The sequence below is a fragment of the Chiloscyllium plagiosum genome, chromosome 8 (genome assembly GCF_004010195.1).
Source record: "Chiloscyllium plagiosum isolate BGI_BamShark_2017 chromosome 8, ASM401019v2, whole genome shotgun sequence".
Classification (NCBI taxonomy): domain Eukaryota; kingdom Metazoa; phylum Chordata; class Chondrichthyes; order Orectolobiformes; family Hemiscylliidae; genus Chiloscyllium; species Chiloscyllium plagiosum.
In genome coordinates this window covers 103,960,243-103,981,456 of record NC_057717.1, presented here as the reverse complement: position 1 = coordinate 103,981,456, position 21,214 = coordinate 103,960,243, and the positions used below count along the sequence as shown (strand labels likewise).

The following is a 21,214-nucleotide window of genomic DNA, read 5'->3' as shown; positions in this document are numbered from 1 at the left end:
GACCCCACAGTTGACCCCCGACCCCACAGTTGACCCCTGACCCGGTACAGGCCGCAGGTACTGTCCGGGCTCTCGAACGGGACCAGCCTCTCGTCACAGAAGCCGAGGATCCAGCGGCTCCACTCGGCCCCGGGATGCTCGGGTTCCCGGGCGCCGGCCTCGGGCAGCTCGGCCGCCAGCAGCGACACCAGGCTGCCCCCGGACACCGCCACGGCGAAGCGGCCGCGCTCACCCACCGCCCGGGCGGCCTCGGCCAACACGAAGCGGCTCAGCGCCGGGCCCAGCTCCCGGGCCGAGGGGAACACTGTAACCCGAGGGGCGGCCATGCCGACTGAGGCGGCTCCGACTACAGCCCCGCCCAGGCACCACTGAACACGCCTCGGATTCGCCAAAGCCGCGCCCTGTGCCATCGGCGATTGGTCCGTCTCACCGTCAGTCCCTGAAGAGACCTTTCTGATTGGTCTATGTCACAGTCGCTCAGTAGAATATCCGTCGCGATTGATCCAATGTGTTTTGTATCCGCCTCCATGATGTTCCCGCCCTCCGCAAATACTCTTACACGGTTGGTGCGTCTCACAGTCATTCACTCAATGTCCATCAATAATTGGTCCATTCCCTTCACGGTTGAGAAACACAGGGTCCGCCCTTCATTATGGTTCCGCCTACCGCCCACACTCCTAGCCGAATGGTCTAGCTCACAGTCAATCAAAACGTTCCCCTTCCCAATTGGTCCATCCTGCTGTATTTCTGCATTGCTATCGGTTGAGCCTGCTGTCAATTAGCATCACTTCATCCTGATTGATGGAGTCCCCCTCAGTCACACCCCCCAATCCTGAATGGTTGGCCAGTCCGGGTGACCAAACCCGTCTCTATGCCAACCTTCCGTTGCGATTGGCTTGTTGCCCGGTCAGTCAAATCGCCCTTCAATTCGAATGGACGATTCCAACGCCAGTCCTCCGCCCATTGTCAGGCGGCTCGAGCTCGCTCATTCTCAAGACGTAACAAGTCCCACCCACAGCCCTAATCCGATTGGTGGATGGACATCACACGCCCTAGTAACCACCGCCTCCCTTATCTTTGATTGGTGGATTAAAAACTGCAATGTCACCGCCTTCATAACGAGCTGGGATCAGGCCTTTCAGCCCATCGAATCTGTGCTAGTCATCTCAATCCATTCTGCCAGTCGCTTCTTTCCCATCCCAGGTTCTCAACAACACATTCTATTCCCAGTCCATACATATTGTGATACTGAGAAACTGAAGATATTGGTCTTGACCTCATCAGGACAAAACACAAGAATGTCAAATTTAGACAATCATAATTAATTGTAATAACACAGGAGGAAATGGTGCAGATGGGTTAGCAGGTTAACGCTGATTGTTATCGCCCTGTTAACAACCAACAAGGCTCCCTAGTCTAAGTGGGACTTCATAAAGGCCCTCAAATGACAGAGTCATAGAGATGCACAGCACGGAAACAGACCCTTCAGTCCAACTTGTCCATGCTGACCAGATATCCAAAATTAATCTAGTCCCATTTGCCAACACTTATCCCATATCCCTCGAAACCCTTCCTATTCATATACCCATTCAGATGCCTTTTAAAATGTTGCAACTGTACCAGCCTCCACCACTTCCTCTGGCAGCTCATTCCATACACGTACCACCCTCTGTGTGGAAAGGTTGCTTCTCGGGCCCCTTTTAAATCTTTTCTCCATCACCTTAAACCTATGTCCTCTAGTTCGGGACTACCCTATCCCAGGGAAAAGACCTTGGCTATTCACCTTAACCATGCCCCTCGTGATTTTATAAACCTCTATAAGGTCATCCCTCAGCCTCTGACATTCCATGGAAAACAGCCCCAGCCTATTCTACCCTCTCCCTGTAGCTCAAACCCCTCAACCCTCGAAACATCCTTATACATCTTTTCTGAATCCTTTCAAGTTTCACAATATCCTTCCTCCAGCAGGGAGGCCAGAATTGAATGCAGTATTCTAAAAGTGGCCTAACCAATAGATTTTTGTTCTCCAACTTTATATTTTAACAATCAATCGAAGTTCAATTATTTTTATTTGTGAAAGACACTTCCAAACTAGGCCTGGATTATTTTCCTCAGAGCAGAGAAGTCTGAGGGGGAATTGATAGAGGTGTAAAAAGTTATGAGGGGCACAGATAGCATCGATAAAGAGAAACATTTTACTTTAGTGGAGGGATCAAGGTCTGGGGTGCAGTTTTAAATGTGAGGCCCAGGAGGTTTATGAGGGAAGGTGATGAGAAACATTCTCACCCAGAGGGTGGTGGGTATCTGGAACTCACTGCCTGAAAGGTGGAAGAGACAGGAACCTTCAAGTCATTTAGGAAGTATATCGATGAGCACCTGAAACACCACAGTATCAAAGCTATGGGCCAAATGCTAGGAAATAGCATTAGAATAGATCAATGTTTGATGACCCATGCTGCCAATGATGGGCCAAAGGGCCTTTTACTGTGCAGTTAAAATTCCATGACTCTGGTTATTTTTGGCAGAGTGATTTCTAATTCTATTTTGAAAGCAATGACACTAATTTGTAGCCTCCGTGCTCTTCATAAAGAGCCTTGAGTTCTTACTATGGTTTTAATTTCTGCTGCACTTTTCTGTGTATATTTTCTACCCCTTCTTGCCACACCTCAATTATAATATGATTCTTCACCATAGCAGCCTCACCAGAATGAACTGCAGCATGGTGGCTCAGTGGTTAGCACTGCTGCCTTACAGTGCAAAGGACCTGGGTTCAATTCCACTCTTGGGTGACTGTCTGTGTGGAGTTCGTGTTTGCATGGGTTTCCTCCAGTTGCTCTGCCTTCCTCCCAAGATGCAGGTTAGGTGGATAGGCCATGCTAAATTGCTTGTAGCGGCTGGGGGTATGCAGGCTAGGTGGATTAGTAATGAGTGGTGCAGGGTGATGAAGGTAAGATGGGATGCCCTATGTAAGTGCTGCACAGGAGGGTGACCAGACAAAAGGTGAAATGTTGATCTGTTATAAGGGTCATCATAAAGGAGATGTAATGGGGAAATCATCTTGCTGAGTGGCCTCTCCAGGCTCCTAACTGATGGGCTTCTATAAATTCCAGAGCACAGGGCCTAAGGTGCTAGAGACACAGTTACCAAATAGTAATTCAAAGAAAATGAAGGCGTGGAAGAGACAAAAAGTAGATGAATGCTGGAAGGGTACAGAAAGACCAACCCAATGACCTTGAAGGGATTTGAAACAAGAATGACAATTTTAACATCAGGCTTTGGTGACCAATTTTTGCTTTTCAGTTGCTTTGCTGTACAAAAGAATATGCTGAATCAGAGGGTTTGGCAAGGTTCAACAGAGATATGATTAGGCAAACTCAACACAACCTTTGTTGAGCAGTTTAGTACTGAAATAGCTATTTATAAACTTTATTACTGAAAAGCTGCCATGTTACTCTACATATATATTCAACAATGACTTACATTTACATAGTGCCTTGAATGTCGATCCTAAGATGTCACAGGCTCATTAAGTTAAAAATCACACAACACCAGGTTACAGTCCAACAAGTTTATTTGGAAGCACTAGCTTTCGGAACGCCGCTCTTTCATCAGGTGGTTGTGAAAAGCAGCGCTCCGAAAGCTAGTGCTTCCAATTAAACCTGTTGGACTATAGCTGTGTGTGATTTTTAACTTTGTCCACCCCAGTCTAACACTGGCACCTCCAAATCTGACTCATTAACCGATACAACTCTAAGTCACATCAAGGCAAATTAGGGTAGATGGCAAACTGAGTTAGAGTTATGTTTGAAAGATGATCTTTAAAGGGGAAAAGAGAGATGTGTTGAGTCTTAGGGAGGGAATTCGAGAGTCTGGGTCCCAGGCACCTGAACACCAACTGGTGTAGTCATTCAAATCAGGAAAAGCTGGAATCAGAGTACAGAGGTCTTGGTGGGTTGTAGGACTGTCGAAGGAAGTAGTGCTGTAAAATAAATAGAAACATTACTCACAGCTGTGGTTAATGTGGTCAGCTGTTTTTCCCAGGAGTAACTCTGCAATGCATGAAAGTCTTACAAAACACAAGGAGTAGGCCATTCGGCCCCTCAAACCTGCACCACTGTTTAATAAGACCTTTGCTGATCTCATTGTGGTCATAAAAATAATCTTCTTGCCTGCCGCTAACATGGTTAGACTGACGTCAATCAAAAACGCAGCCTCGAACTTATTCAATGACCCAGCCTCCAGTGCTCTCTGGGGTCAAGTCTCCAAAGTCAAACAAAGAAATTTCTCATCTCGGTCTTAAGCAGGAGCCCTCTTATTTTAAAATTGCTCTGAGGAAGGGTCACTGGATCTGAAACATTAACTCTGATTTCTCTCCCCAGATGCTGCCAGACTTGCTGAAACTTTGCCAGCAATTTCTGTTCTTGTTCCTGATTTCCAGCATCTGCACTTCTTTCCATTTTTATTAAGACATAAAAACAGTTGAACAGATGAAGGAGTGGCTAAAAGTCAGCCCCCAGGAGTCGTAGAGTCCTACAGCACCGAGAAAGGCTCATCGGCCCAAACTGGTCCATGCTGACTGGTATGAAGATGTGGGTGTACTTTAAGAGAGTTAAAAGCAGCAGAACTACCGGACACAGCACCAAGTGTTCTCAATAAGGCAACAATGTATGTAACGCTTGGTCGAACAACTTGATTGACTAGTTGCCTGGAGACAAAATCATATTTGTATTTGGCCAATCAGTTTAAATTATACCCTGAAAAAATACCAATTTCCAATCAAGTTTGAATTGAGAATATTGACAATCTTAAAATCAATGACACAATTCGATGGTCTGGGGTATAAGACCAGGGGGAAAGTTGAACAGTTGAGAGGAGAACTGCCAAGTCCTAGCATGTAGACTGCTTGAAAAAATATCTCTCTTAAAAGTCCCTTTTTGATCAGTAACCTGTGACTGCAGAAATTCCTAACAAGGAGAAAAGATGACACAGGAAAATTTGAAGACAAGAACTTACCGCTGCCTGGTTTTGAGATATGAAATGTGGTTTTGTAAATCTTAATTGGGAGTGTTATTGGACTAGTATTATAGAAGGGAAGGTAAAAGATAGGTTAGAGAAAGAAATTGTAAATAGGGGTTAATTAATTATTCTCTGTTATACTTTAAGAAACAAAGTTGTTAATTTTTACTTTACATAGTTTTTGGCCACTCGAACGTTTACAGATTGCTGCATGGGATAAATCTTTTCTGTGTTGCTAGTTTTAAATTAAGCAGGAGAGTTTAACCTGTGACATAACACGACCAAAATGTCCATCCACGCTAACCCCATTTCCCTGCACTTGGCCCACATCCTTCTAATCCTTTCCTCTCCATGTATTCGTCCAGATGCCTTTCAAATGTTGTTAGTGTACCCTCCTCAACCACTTCCACTGGCAGCTCATTCCATACGCATCTCACCCTCTGGGTAAAAAAGTTGCCCCTCGGGTTCCCTTTTATTCGTCTTTAACCTGATGCCCTCTGGTCCTCGATTCCCAAACCCTGGGAAAAAGGCTGAGTGCACCCACCCTAAAATGGCATTCTTTTTTTCACATTTCATTCAGATCACCTTTTATTCCTCGAATGAGTATAGACCTAACCTTTTTTTCATAGGACAAGCAGGTAACACGCCCAGAAGCAAGGAGCAGATAAGGATCATATTTTAAACACAGCCAGTTGCTAGGATCTGGAATGAGCTGACTGAAAGGGTGACAGAAGCAGATTTAATAGTAACTAAGGGTGGCGCGGTGGCACAGTGGTTAGCACTGCTGCCTCACAGCACCAGGATCCCAGGTTCAATTCCAGCCTCGGGCAAATGTCTGTGTTGAGTTTGCACATTCTCCCCGTGTCTGTGTGGGTTTCCTCCTCAGGTGAATTGGCCATGCTAAATTGCCCATAGTGTTAAGTGTATTAGTCAGAGGGGAATGGGTCTGGGTGGGTTACTCTTCGGAGGGTCGGTGTGGACTTGATGGGCTGAAGGGCCTGTGTCCACATTGTAGGGAATCTAGAATAAAACAATGCAGAGACAGCAAGTTTCGAGTCTAGATAGAGGGGCAACATTTATGTAATAATGGAAGGGGTGGGATGGAGTTCTGGGGAAAGAAAGGGTGTTGATAGTTCAGATAAAGTGGGGATTGGAACGTGAGGCTGGAAGAACAATGGTGTGTGTCTAACTCCCAGATTGGAAAGAAGACAGTCTCACTGGGCTTGGGTGGAGACAAGAGAGGACATGGTGACAGAGAATCCAACGAGTAAAGCTACAAGAAAGGGAAGGAATGGGAGCCAGGGAGGACCGAAGCTGCTGGAAGTCAGAGTCAATAGATACGGAGCTGGAAGAGCACGGCAGGTCAGACAGCATCCGAGGAGCAGGAAAGTCAACGTTTCAGGCTGAAACACTTCCCCAGGACTGGGGAGGAATAGGAGTGGGATCATCCCCTCCTGCCCCACCCTTCCCTCCCATTCACCTCTCAGTCCCCTTGGTGCCCCCTCTCCACATTCCTGATGAAGGGCGTATGCTCGACCCTCCTGCTCCTCGGATGCTGCCTGACCGGCCGTGCTTTTCCAGCACCACACTCTTTGATTCTGATCTCCAGCATCTGCAGTCCTCACTTTCTCCTCACAGCCTGAAGGTCTTGATTCAACAGTAAGTTTTTAAAAGCAGTTGGAATAGATACTGGAAGGTGGGAACTTGCTGAGTTTGGGGTAAGAGAGTGGGACGTAACTGGAGAGCTCCTTCAAGCAGCCAGCACAGTCACAATGGACCGAATGGCAGAGCCCCTGAGCGGTGTTATTCTAATTGTTGTCTGAAGGAGCTGACATCCATAAATTACCAAGGTTTTGAAAATGTTAAAAAAAGAAACTTTCCCTGTTAAAAAGAGGTTTTGCGTTCAGCAGTGAGGGGATGGAGAGTGATGCAGAAACTGTACCCAGTCCAGACTGACTGAGCTCTGGACTGATGGTGGTAAAAATGGAAATGAGGCAGTTCCTTCCAAGCAAAATGATTCCTGTTTTCTATTTATATGTTTGGGTTGGTGATGTCATTTCCTGTGGTGATGTCATTTCCTGTTATTATTCTCAGGGGGTGGTAGACGGGGTCTAACTCGATGTGTTTGTTGATAGAGTTCCAGTTGGAATGCCACACTTCTAGGAATTCTCATACATGTCTCTGTTTCACTTGTCCTCGGATGGATGTGTTGTCCCATTCAAAGTGGTGTCCTTCCTCATCCGTATGTGAGGATACTAGTGAGAGAGGGTCAGCAGGCTTCGCCCAGAGGCCCACTGAAGATGTTAACTGGTAGGGTGGCGAAACGTCTGGAAATGAACCTTCCAGCTCTGCGAGCAAACCTACATCCAGAACCTCAACCTGAGCTATAAATCTTCTCAAAACTCGCTAAGCAAAATGAAGGAGGAAAAGAGAAAGGTTTTATCCTTGGGCTGTGCATATCCCCATGTGTGGCCTCACAAAATAACAAGGTGGAGCTGGAAACCGTTCGCTGGCCTCTACCCTCCAGATGAAGGGTTTTTGCCCGAAACATTGATACTCCTGCTCCTCGGATGCTGCCTGACCTGCTGTGCTTTCCCAGCACCACACGCTCGCCTCCTCTTGATTAATAGCTGCTATAACGGAGTTCCTTATTGCTCTCCTCAAAAGGCACAGGCCCACCCTTTACTGAACCAAACCGGAGGGATTCCAACTCCACCAAAAACATAGGCCTCTGCCGCAGCACCATCTCCCATGGTCTGGCCCTTTAAGGACATTGGGGAGAATCCTTTTGGCACACTCCGTTCAATTCTGGTCTCCCGGCTGTAGGACATACCTTGGAGCTAATTACTGCCAACGCTGGAATCCGTACTGAAAACAGAAAGGGCTGCAGATCGCAGCGGGTCAGGTAGCCTCCATGGAGAGAGAGCAAGCTCTGATGAAGAATTATCTAGACTCAAAATGTTAGCTCACGCTCTCTCTCCACGGAGGCTGCCTGACCTGTTGTGATTGCCAGCATTTTTTGTTTTCAACGGGAAAGATGCTGTTAAACTTGTAAATCTTCTGAGCCCTTTCAAGGATGTTGCCGGGATTGGAGTGCTTGGGCTACAGGGAGAGGCTGAATTTTCCCTGGAGCGTTGGAAGCTGAGGGGTACAGAGGTTTATAAAACCTTATAGAGGTTTATAAAATCATGAGGGGCATGGATAGGATGAAAAGCCAAGGCCTTTTCCCCAGGGTAGGGGAACCAAAACTAGTGGGCATAGGTTTAAGGTGAGAGGGGAAAGATTTAAAAGGGACCGAAGGGGCAACATTTTCATGCAGAAGGAGTGGTACGTGTGTGGAATGAGCTGCCAGAGGAAGTGGTGGAGGCTGGTATAATTACAACATTTAAAAGGCATCTGGATGAGGGCATGAATAGGAAGGGTTTGGAAGGATATGGGCCAAGTGCTGGCAAATGGGACCAGATAATGAGTTGGACTGAAGGGTCTGTTTCCGTGCTGTACACCTCTCCGACTCTGTGAGATTGCAGCTCAGTGGATACAGGGGTTGGGACTGAGAGTGCGCTACTGCCGACATTTCTTCAGCGTGAGAAAAAGGGCTTTGTGATTGGCCAAGGGGTCGCGATCTCTCGTCAGCGTACACTCTGGGAGAGTCCTGGGAAAGGAGAGAGTGTCTACCTCATGACCTGGGCCCATGAATGGGTTGGCACCAATCCTCAGGAAGTTTCATTCACAAATAGCTGGAACACCGGAGAAAAATCACAAAGCGGCTCTTGGCAGACGAGAGCTTGTTCATTGTGGAAACCCGAGTGATTGATTCGGAGAAACAGAACGCAGAGGAGCTTAAAGGCTGGATTTTCGTGACCGTGCATAAAAATACGGCTAACAAAAGAAATCAGGAACATGAGGTTTCTCTCCATCTTTGTCTTACTGAGCTGGGCTTACTTAAACGTCTTGGAAATCGACTGCAGGAGAGTGTAGTTTTATACAAGAAGTCTCAAAGGTACAGAACTGCTGCATCTTCAAATAAGTAGAGATACAGCTCTAAAGGTATCAAAGAGTAGGCATTGAAGAGTTAGACTGAAGGGTCTGTTCCTGTGCTGAATGACTCTATGGTATGGATAGAAGGTGAGATCAGGTTACTCAGCTGGATGATCAGAGGGCTGAATGGTCTACCCTTATTTTCTACGTTTATACGAATCAGACATCCCTCAGCCAAATAAACAAAGCTGATTGTTGCAGGACTGCAATTCCATTTTATCTAGAAACATTGGACAGAGATCGAGAGATATTCTGGACATCAGCAGCAAATTACTGAGTCATAGAATCCCTACAGTTTGTAGGGAGGCCCTTCAGCCCATTAAGTCTGTAAAGTTTGGCACCCAGCCCCTATCCTCGCAACCCTGAGATTACCATGGCTAACCCACCAAGCCTGCACATCCTTAGACACTACAAGACAATTTCCCATGGCCAATCCACCTAACCTGCACATCTTTGGACTGTGGGAGGAAACCCCTGCACAGACATGGGGAGAATATGCAAACTCCACACACAGTTGCTCCAGGCTGGAATCAAACCAGGGTCCCTGGTGTTGTGAGGCAGCAGTGCTAACCACTGAGCCACCGTACCGTCCTTTGCAATATTCTTTTCAGAATATCCTTAAACACCGTGCATAGAATGTGGTGGATACACAGCATTAGGAGATACCTGGGCAACTGGACAAAAAATGAAGTTTTGTTAATGTAGGAAAATAACTTTTCACAAAGTTCAGGTTCTCATCAGTTCCCGGCTGCTATTTGACATTGAATCTCTTTTTTTTGCATTTGAAGCTGCAAAGTTTCTGAACCCATATCAACTCCACCAAGACTATCTACTTCCATTTTTGTGATATCACTGATCAGGCCTCTTCTGGAATATAGTCCTGGTTGCCCTGATATATGAAGGATATTATTAAATTGGAGATGGATCGGAAAAGATTTACTAGGATATTGCTGGGAATGCAAGATTTGAGTGTCCACTGGCAAGGCTGATGGGCGACTGTATAGACGTCTGTAACATCATGAGGGGCATAGATAGGGTGAACAGCAAGGGTGTTTTCCCTAGGTTCGGGGAGTTCAAAACTAGCTGCATATTTTTAAGGTGAGAGGAGAAAGATGTGATTCACAGCCAATTAAATTCATCTGGAAATGCAGTCACTGTTGGAATGTAAGAAACAAGGCAATTATCAATTTGTTTAAAATAAAACCACTCTGATGGGTCTGACAGTGTGCATTCAGTCTGCTTTTTAAAACAGAACTATTTCTCTTGGTAATATTTAGTGACTGGTGTACAGAGTCTAAGGTGGACAGTCACTATCCTTTACTCAAATACTAGGTGTGGTTAAGGGACATCGCAGATTGTAAAACACGCAAGGTCTACTTACCAGAGTGAGCAGAAACATGGCTGGGGGACCAACAGGAATGTCCCTAAACGTGACACTGGATCTAGCTTCTGGTGAAATCCCACCTCTGTGGTGGTCACTGCTGCCTCACAGCGCCAGGGACCCAGGTTCAATTCCAGCCTCGGGTGACTGTGTGGAGTTTGCACATTCTCGTGCAGGTTAGGTGGATTGGCCATGCTAAATTGCCCGTAGTGTGCAGGCTGGGTGAATTAGCTATGGGAAATGCAGGGTTACAGGGGTAGGGTAGAGGAGATTGGGCCTGGGTAGGACGCTCTCCAGAGGGCTGGTGTCGACTCGATGGGCCGAATGGCCGGATTCCACACCGTGGAGTTTCTACTCATTCTAAATATTCTATTGAAATTCAACAACTTGGGTACCATTCCATAGCTAATTGGAATAATCCTCACCCACCGACATGGAGTGAATATTTAAGGCACACAAAGTTTAATGGCATTTCTATCAAGACAGACAGAAGAGTACAACACTCTGGAAAGCGGTTCTGCAATGTGTTCACAGGTACAGGCAGCAGTGACCCATATGGTTAAAACACATCGAGGAACATTAACATTAACACATCAATCTGTGACACAAAGGGAAACCAATACTCGAACAGAAGGTGTTTCTGATCAATGCATCACTCTTATTGCTTTTAAATGTCACCTTGTACACCATTGCTTGGGTGCGGACACCTTGTATTCACTCATTAACAGGCGGCTCAAACACATTTTTCCTGTTAAAAAGTTTCATTTGTGCTTCGCCCATCGATAAAAAGCAAAGTTATTCGGAAAGTGAAATGCATTTTAAGTTAGCCAAGTCCCACACTAAAACTTCCAGTAGCATCCTCAGAGCGGACGAACCAGAAGGACAAGACAAATCCTATGAGCTTTTAATATTCCTTATCTGAGCATTTTCACATTCCGTATATTAAGAAAATATATTTCTTTAGAGGGTGTTAGCTTTCAGAACTCATTACTAGTGTCTAACTTTGACTAGTCCTGCACTAGCTTCTTTAATGGTCAAGTCTTTGCGAAAAAGAAAAATTCCCTTTAATCCCATTGTTAAGGTTCTAATAACGAGACGCAAGCATAATTCAAGTGGACCAAAAGGTGTACTCAGAAACATTTTGCAACCCTGTCACCACCAGTAAATCTCTATGGAGGGGGAGTGAGGAAAGACCAGGTAGCAGCCTCATATCCTGGTCTGGACATTGGGGCCTGCACTCTGACTTTCCCCCCTGCTCTCTCTCCCTTAAAAAAAAGCCCTGGGATATTTAGGAGATGGAACCTTAACCACCCTTTCCAACTCCACCCTGCAACTTCACCTCCCCCACCTCTCCCGACTCCGAACACCTTTGTTTCCCACATCCCGGGACCATTCCTGTTGGTCCCCACGCCATGTTTCTGCTCCAGGGATCAATGGAAGGGATGAGGGGTTATTCCCAGGTGCAGCGAGGATGAGATAGGGACCAAAGCTGCTGCGAGGTGTCTGCTAATATCCTGACTTCTAGAAAAATAACAATGGGGCCTCAAACAGGCTGTTCTTCAGACGGGGCCTTATCTGGTGCTGGACAGACAGGCTGCGGGCAAGTTTTCCAACAAATTTTACAAACCAGACTCTTGTGCCGGTTCCGAAATGTAATAATCAAAACGTTTCCTTATCTACAGCACACTGTTGTCTCACAGCCAATCGCTTGCACTGCCCATAAACCTCCCATCACTGACAATCTCCTTTCGGTTGAGACTAGCTTTGCACTAACCTCAGAAACACTTCACTGACTCCGTTACCTGGGGAGTGGGGGGGGGGGGGAAGAGGCAGACAGTTAAAAGTGGAGAGTGCAGCAGCAACCAGAGATCATTCAGTCTCATGCAGACAAAGTCAGTCAAAGTTGGACTGTGAACAGTTAGAGAGGACACAGCGCTGACCTAACTGGCCTATTCAAAATAGTTGGTTCCAGTTGTATGTTGGTTCCAGTTGCGATGAAGATAGCAGCAATTGCACACCAGACAAGCTCTCTGACCCTGAATGAGGGGGCTAGAGGGTGAGGGAGGTTCCATGAAGGCTGGGCACGCCTGATCATTGCCCAGTCACCCCTTCCAGAGAGAAAGCCGAGTCTGAATATCAATCACAAGATGTTATGATTCTGCACCAAGTGACACATAAGTCACACTGACTTGTGTGAAGAATGTCTTATTGACAAGGAGTTGGCTGGGAATCGGAAGGAAGCAGTGAGTCATCAGGAGGGAGTATCTCAGAGGTATAGACAGAGGGGAATAGGACAGGTACAAATCTACAGTAGTGTTTATACACTGTTCTAACATAACTGAGGTAAGAGCACTGTATGACTGGCCTGTCAGGAAACATTTAAAGTAATAGTGGCAGAGGATGTTACTGACAGCATTTCCCTTCAATATCCATGCTCTCAGCGTCACTGGGCCTGTGTTTACAGCAGCTCCTGTTGTGGGGTTGGCACCACAGCAAGGAATCAGTATTGTTTGCCCATCTTGCTCCGTGAGGGGAACAGCAAATTCATTCTGTTAGGGAGTGAAACTGTCCCAGACCAAGCGAACGTGCACCAGAATGCTTTTACTTCCCCTTACTGCAACCCACTTCCTCTTTCCGTCCTCCAGCAGGAACAGTGCTTAATCTTCCAACCCAGGCCTGAATTCAAGGCTGATTCCGTGGAGATTGGCAGGCCAATGCCGACACTGGAGTTAGGGTACCCACCCTTCCTTGCAGCAAAGCCAGAGACTGAGCCCAGAATTGGGATGTGGCTGGGACTGCAGACCCTGGTACAGCAGGTTGGGTGTGTCTGACCTTAAGCGGGAAGTTTGCCTTTTGACATTCAGGGCGGATTAATGAGGTTACCCTGACTTAAACACCAAAATTATTTCAAAACTTTAAAAAGCAGTCGGCTAATATTTTGGGAGTTTTCACTTTTGGCAAAGGGGGTGGGGCAAAGTCAAAGGATACATTTTGTTTGATCACGAGTCATATAAACCTCCATTAGAGGTGGTAGTGCATCTACTGAGGGTCAATAGATTTAGGAGGATGAAGGGACTAACTGGCAAGAACATTGGTCAAACCACTGCAAACTCAACAACTCATTTTCCTTCAATGTTCTCATTGACCATAAGTTGAGTGGTAGTGCATCTACTGAGGGTGAATAGATTTAGGAGGATGAAGGGACTAACTGGCAAGAACATTGGTCAAACCACTGCAAACTCAACTCATTTTCCTTCAATGTTCTCATTGACCATAAGTTGAGCGTAGCCATGTTGAGCATTAACGACCAAATCATTTTAAGGAAGAAATCTGTCTAGTTTCCAGGTTCAGACAACTGGATAGTGAATCAAGCCTTTCTGAGCCCCTGTCGGTGAATGCACGGACACGGTTGTTACAGGATAATGAGCCACATCCTTGTTGCAAAGAATTTACCAAGGCAGGCTGGGGCACAGAATCTCATTGCCCCCCCGTGCGACCCCAAAACATCTCCCCGGCCACTTGCAGTTGCACAATGGTAAACCGAGTTCAGAGGGCAGGGTGAAAGGGAGCATGTGGGGCAGACAGGGCTCCTTCTGTGTAGTAACTGCTCTGTGACTGCAGCCACATGTAATTAATCAAAAAAAAACAACACAGGATTATAGAGAGATTGGAGGTTTAGCACAGAATGGTTGGCTGTGGGCAGACTGCAGTGAGGGCAAAGGGAGAGAGACATTGGTAATGCTCGCATTTGAAGCCAGCGTTCCTGTAGAGAGTTAACAGCTTAGTGCATCTTCTGGACTCTGAGCACATGGTGTGTTTGCAAGGGCACAATGGAACGGATGAAGCAAGCTGTAGGAGAGTTTAATTGCTCGAGTGGTGGTGATACGGAATCAGATCTGTCCATCCCTCCTCCTCAGGCATCAGTATTGCTTCTTCCAATGTATGAATTCTAGATTGGAGATTGGAACGGAGGGCATTGAGTGCAGATTATGAGCCATCCTGACAGTCACCTGGAGAAACAAGAGTTCGCTCTTTATGACAAACAGTACTCAGATGGGATCACACTCAGCTCTCTAAAGTTAGCCAATGTTTCATTTCACATTTGTTTTTTTCTTGCTCTGGGCAGGTTTTAATTTAACTCTTCAGACAAGTCAAGCCCTTCATCCTTTTCTTGGTGATTTTTTTTTTAAAAAGAGAAACATTGTTAACTGCCCAGTACTCGATTCATCGAACTATAGATGGTAATTTCCAGCCAGGATAGCGTCATAGACGTTCTTATCGAGGGGAATGTACTTCCCCAGTCTGGAATCCAGGAAGTACAGTCTGTCATTTGTCTGGTGCAAGTCAAAACCCTCTTTTCGCAATCTTGTCTTCTGGATTTTGAAAGTACCTGGAACCATACAAAAACCTGATTACCAACTCTGCCTGGGGAGGATGCAAACATTCACCTCCTGAATGCACTCATTTTCACTATCAAAACCATTTGAGAGCTACTGTTAAGAAGAATTCATCCCCAAAGTTCATAGAATTTCTATAGCGTGGAAAGTGTAATTTGGCCCCACAAGTCTACACCACCTTCCGAAGAGTATTCCAACCAGACCCAGTCCCTACTCTAATCATCTACATTTACCCCTGACTAATGCACCTAACCTACACATCCCTGGACACAATGGGCAATTTGCCATGGCCAATCCACCCTAGCCTGCACATCTTTTGGACTTTGGGAGGAAACCGGAGAAAACCCATGCAGACACGGGGAGAATGTGCAAACTCCACACAGACAGTCACCCGAGGCTGGGATCAAACCAGGAACCCTGGTGCTGTGAGGCAGCAGTGCTAACCACCGAGCCACTCAAAAAAAAGGATAGCTACAAAAACAAAATACTGAGAATGGAGGGGGTGGGGGTGGGGAGGAATGCAGGAGAGACTCAGCAGGCCGGGCAGCATCTGTGGAGACAGAAATCGAGTCAATGTTTCAGCTCACCAGTTCTGGTGGCAGGTCTAAGAACTGAGACTGAGACTATCACTCCATTCCTCACTGCGTACATGCTGTACAACCTTCAGCATCTCCACACACTGGCAATGGATTAAAAGGAAGGATCACATTCTCACCCAGGCAAAAAAGTTCTGGGAAACGAGGGAACACAGAAACCACAGTAATAGAACAGGCCACGTCAGGTTAGAGTGTGGAACTGGAGGGATTTATTTGTGAATGTTTAACTTAAAATCAGGAAAGGGAAAAAAACACTGCAAGGATTGTACTCTAGGGTTCATCCACATTCGTTCAAACTCTGTTGCAAACATTAATGGTGAATCTATCGTTAGATCAACACCCAACCATACTGCTGACACTGCACAGCATGGGTTCTGGGAGGAACATCATTTACTATGGTAAGTACTCTACCATAGGACATAAGAATCAGGAGCAGGAGTAGGCCATTTGGCCCATCGAGCCCACTCCGCCACGCAATAAGACCATGGCTGACCTTTCCATGGCCTCAGCTCCACTTACCTGCCTGCTCACTGTAACCCTTAATCCCTTTACTGTTCAAAAACATATCTACCTTAGTTACTGAAGTAGTGATGACAACTTCCCTGGGCAGGGAATTCCACAGATTAACAACCCTCTGGTAAAGAAGTTCCTTCTCAGTTCAGTTCTAAATCTGCTCCCCCTAATCGTGAGGCTATGCCTCCTGTCCTAGTTTCACCTGCCAGTGGAAACATTCTCTCTACTTCTATCGTATCTATTCCCTTCATAAAAGTTATATTTCTATAAGAGCCCGCCCTCATTCTTCTGAATTCCAATGAATATAATCCCAGTCTACTCAATCTCTGTTCATAAGCCAACCGCCCCCCCCCAACTCCAGAACCAACCTGGTGAACCTCCTCTGCACCCCCTCCGGTGCCAGTCCATCCTTTCTCAAGTAAGGAGACCAAACCTGCACATAGTACTCCAGGTGTGGCCTCACCAGCACCTTGTACAGCTGCAACATAACCTCCCTGCTTTTAAACTTAACCCCTTCAGCAATGAAGGACAATATTCCATTTGCCTTCCTATTTACCTGTTGTACCTGCAGACCAACCCTCTGTGACACCCAGGTCCCTCTGCACATGCTACAACTTTTTACCACTCATGTAATAGTCTGTTTTACTATTACTCCTCCCAAAATATAGGAGTTCACATTTATTAACGTTGTACTCCATCTGCCAGACCTTTGCCCACTCAGTCATAGTATCCTTGTTCCTCTACAAAGTTTCAGAGTCCACTAATCATAGTCTCATCTGTAAACATTGACATACTACACGTGGTCCCCAACTCCAAATCATCTTTATAAATTGTGAATAATTGTGGTCCCAACACTGATCCCTGAGGCACATCGCTAGTTACTGATTGCCAGCCAGAATAGCGCTCATTTATCCCCACTCTTTGCTTCCTGTTAGCAAACCAATCCTCTATCCATACTAATTCTTTACCCATAATGCCTTGCATCCTTATCTTATGCAGCAGCCTCTTGTGTGGCACCTTGTCAAAGGCCTTTTGGAAATCTAGGTACACCACATCCACTGGGTCCCCTTTGTCCACGTTGCTTGAAATGTCTTCACAGAATTCCAAAAGATATGTGAAGCATGGCCTGCCCTTCATGAACCCATGCTGCGTCTGTACAATGGGACAATCTCTTTCAAGATGCTCCGCTACTTCTTCCTTGATAACAGACTCAAGCATCTTCCCCACTACAGAGGTTAAGCTAACTGGTCTATAATCCCCCATCTTTTGTCTACCTCCCTTTTTATACAGTGGCATCAATTTGCTGTTTTCCAATCTGCTGGGACTGCCCCAGAGTCCAGCAAATTTTGGAAAATTACTGCCAGTCCACCTATTTCTCCCGCCATCTCTTTTAGAACCCTGGGATGCATTCCATCAGGGCCAGGAGACTTATCTATCCTTAGCTCCAACACAGAGCCTGGAAATCCTGAGGGAAGGGAAGGGGAGCTGCACAGAACAGCAGTGGGGACAGTGGAAAGCTGTGGGGGCAGGTGAGGGGAAGATGGTGGAAACAAGGCCGAGAATGGCTGTTGGCGCGTCTGGACCTTGAGTTTACTGGACCCCTGCAACAATAGCTGAAGATGCTGGAAGGTGGGGTGGGCAGAACCAATTGCCAAGAGATAAAAGCAGACTCAAGGGGGTTTTAACAGTGGGAGCTGAGGTGGGAAACATCACAAACATGATAATGAGTAGCCTTCAGCGACAACTAGTTTGTGAAGCTTGCAGGTTAGCTTTGGACAGGAGGTCCAGGTCCGAGTCTGAGTCAGAGTCAGAGGGAGTAGATCAAGTGAACTAGAATAATGTCTCCAGTCTTCCTGATGAAAGAGGGCTTGGTTTGAAGGTTGAAAAGATTGTACTTCAACATGGGGAAAGGAGACCGATCTGGGCAGGCTTCCATACAGCCTGAGAACTGACTCCGTGATGGTGGACGGGATCACAAGGCCATGGACAGGGATCCTCGGGTGACTTGGAGAAACATTTGCTGGAAACCTGGTGGCCAGGTCCTTTGCACTGAGACAGAGCTGTTTTCTGAATGGGAAAACGAGAAAAAACACAACATGTGAAACTCTGCAGAGACAGGGAGGGGAGCGTCCGTCAGGATCCCAGTTACAAGTGACACCACTCACAAAGGAGGCCAGGGGGAGAGCTCAGCACTGACACAGCAAGGAGCTTCATCTGAAAGGACTGAGTAATTGTGTAGTCGCTGAATGGAACAGGGAGGCAAAGACAGTCTGAGAACGAAGAACGTTTGAAATAAATTAAACTAAACGAAGGAAGAATGGTTTACGATGATGAAAACACTTGATAGGTTTGACTGAGGAACCAGTTCTGGTGGGAGGCAATGAAGAGGGGCATGGAGAGGGTAACCTTACAATTAATGGTGGGTTTTCAGGGCTGATATCAGGCAACAGAGAAGTAACGATCTAGAAACCTCCATCCCAGAAAGTTGTTGAGGCTGGTGGAGGGAGTGCAGGTGGGTTGAGTTTTGTTAAGGATGATGTTACGAGATGTGGAGTCATGATTCAATTTCAGCCAGGATTTATTGAACGGTGGAACAGGCTGCAAGAGGCTGAGTGGTATCCTGCAGTAACTAATGGGCCAGAGCAAAGCCAGCTCCAGTCCAGAGGGCTAAGACAAGGTCTGTTATCAGGCCCCTGCCTCATCTGTATGGAAAAGTTGAGATGATCAAGGTGTGTCAAGAGAAACGCACACTGACTGACCACCGTGTGCTACACTCCCTGGGACACGGCTACAAGACATCCACTTCTGCAAATGGGAAAAATTAAAACTTGACATCACATAGTCCCAAACACGCAAGTACACGTCCGGCGGAACTGGACTCGCTGCATGCGTTAGCTGTGTAGAGTCACTGTCATACAGCACGGAAACAGACCCTTCGGTCCAACCAGTCCATGCTGACCATATCCCCAAACTAAACTAGTCCCACCTGCCTGCTCCTGGCCCACATCCCTCCAAACCTTTCCTATGCAGGAACTTATACACGCCTTTCAAATGTACCCACAACCACCACGATCTCTGAAGTTCATTCCACATCCAAACCACACTCTGCATAGAAAGAGTTACCCCCGGTGTCCTTTTTTAAATCTTTCTCCTCTCACCTTAAAAATATGTCCCTTTGGTCTTGAACGCCCCCACCCTAGGGAAAAGACACCTGCCATTCACCTTGTGTGTGTGCCCCTCATGATTTTATAAACCTCAATAAAGGTTTACTCCTCAACCTCCTCCGCTCCAGTGAAATGAAGTCCAGCCTATCTTTTAATCTCAAACTCTCCATTCTCGGCAACAACGTGATAAATCTTTTGTGAACCCTCTGGAGCTTAATGATCTTCTCCCGGTAACGTACTTGTGGTATCCACGACAGGGAGGATGCGGAGGAAGACTGGCCTGGCGTATGGAGGCAGCACCTTTATCAGGTCCTGGGAGAAGAGGTCAGGATTGATTTTGTTCTTGGGATCAGCGATGGCAGCCATTCCAGCCTTCCCTTCGATACCTGGCCAGAAAACGGAATGGAACTGTCAGTGGGACAGACAACCGAAAGCAACACTCCACAAACGTGGGGAAACCAGGGACTGAGGCTCAAAACACTGCAGTGGACCAATCAACATCCGTGCACAGGGAAAGACAGGAAGTTGCGGAAGTGTCATCTCTTGTCGCTAACAGAGTGGCGGCATTGCTGGTAAGGGCAGCATTTATTGCCCGTAAACTCCTACCCCTTCAGAAGGCAGTAGTGAGCCACAAATGGTTTGGGTCAATTCTGAGGGCAGTTAAGAGTCAACCACATTGCTGTGGGTCACATGTTGGCCAGACTGAGTGAGGATGGCAGATTTCCTTCCCTAAAGGATACTGATAAACAAGATGGCGCTTTTTATGACTCTTATGATAATTAGTTCAGGTCCCTGACTTATTATCCGATGAACATATCCACCAATTTACTGTATCCATGAAAGGTCAGGCTGACTCTGGTTTAGACAAGGTGTCGAGGCAACCCCCCATCCCCACCTCCCCCAAACACTGCCTGAGCTGAGAGCCCTCTGTGGGGCACAGCCAGTTCGCTGAACATGAACAAAACACTGTATTGCTTTGCAAGTTTTGAGTAAGTAACTAGGTTAAAGTGTTCCACATCTTCTGCCCTAGTTCTGTTTGTTCACTGGAAGTGCTGACAACTTAGGAATGATTTAAGGACGATGTGGGAGTGCAGTACTTTGTGACAGTGTAAATCATTACCAGCTTTCTCCATCTAAACAAGCTGCACATTCAAACTAAGGCCAAACCTCTGATTGCAACGGCACACAAAGGTGTTCGCTGGCCAAACTATCCAAACCTGCCCTTACCGCAGGTCTGTGTAAAACTTCAGGGACTCTAATTGTTATTTATCACAGCTACAACAACACTCAATAAGCTCAATGTCACCCAAGACAAAACAGCCCATTTGAATGGCACCTGCTATAGGGTTAAGGTTCAACATTCACTCCCTTCACCACTGACACAGAGGCCACCATCGACAGGAACAGCGTGTACCATCTATAGCAACAGTATGCACCATCGATAGGAACAGAGGGCACCATCGATAGGAACAGAGCGCACCATCGATAGGAACAGAGGGCACCCATCGATAGGAACAGAGGGCACCATCTATAGGAACAGAGGGCACCATCTGTAAGGACAGAGGGCACTATCTGTAGGGACAGAGGGCACCATCGATAGGAACAGAGGGCAACATCTATAGGATCAGAGGGCACCATCTGTAGGGACAGAGGGCACCATCGATAGGAACAGAGCGCACCATCGATAGGAACAGAGGGCACCATCGATAGGAACAGAGGGCACCATCTATAGGAACAGAGGGCACCATCGATAGGAACAGAGGGTACCATGGATAGGAACAGAGGGCACCATCGATAGGAACAGAGGGCACCATCGATAGGAACAGAGGGTACCATCGATAGGAACAGAGGGCACCATCGACAGGGACAGAGCGCACCATCGATAGGAACAGAGGGTACCATCTGTAGGGACAGAGGGCACCATCGATAGGAACAGAGCGCACCATCGATAGGAACAGAGGGCACCATCGACAGGAACAGAGCGCACCATCGACAGGAACAGAGCGCACCATCGACAGGAACAGTGGGCACCTTCTATAGGAACAGAGGGCACCATCTCTAGGAACAGTGAGCACCATCGACAGGAACAGGGGGCACCATCGATAGGAA

At 46.8% G+C, this 21,214-nt stretch overlaps 1 protein-coding gene and 1 long non-coding RNA gene across 2 annotated transcripts in view; both read right to left on the bottom strand.

Annotated features, from left to right (window-relative positions):
* pgls (6-phosphogluconolactonase) overlaps positions 1-341 on the bottom strand; it is a 9,608-nt gene extending 9,267 nt beyond the window's left edge. Inside the window, exon 1 of the mRNA XM_043694972.1 lies at positions 42-341. Coding sequence (XP_043550907.1) covers positions 42-326 — 285 coding nt within the window. The 5' untranslated portion in view covers positions 327-341. The remainder of the gene's footprint in view (positions 1-41) is intronic.
* Positions 342-14,529: 14,188 nt separating this feature from the next.
* On the bottom strand, positions 14,530-20,856 carry LOC122552278. Its single transcript, XR_006312345.1, has 2 exons — positions 19,345-20,856; positions 14,530-14,825 (listed from the first exon to the last, which is right to left on the bottom strand). It is a non-coding gene; the product is annotated as an uncharacterized LOC122552278 (long non-coding RNA).
* Positions 20,857-21,214: the final 358 nt, after the last annotated feature.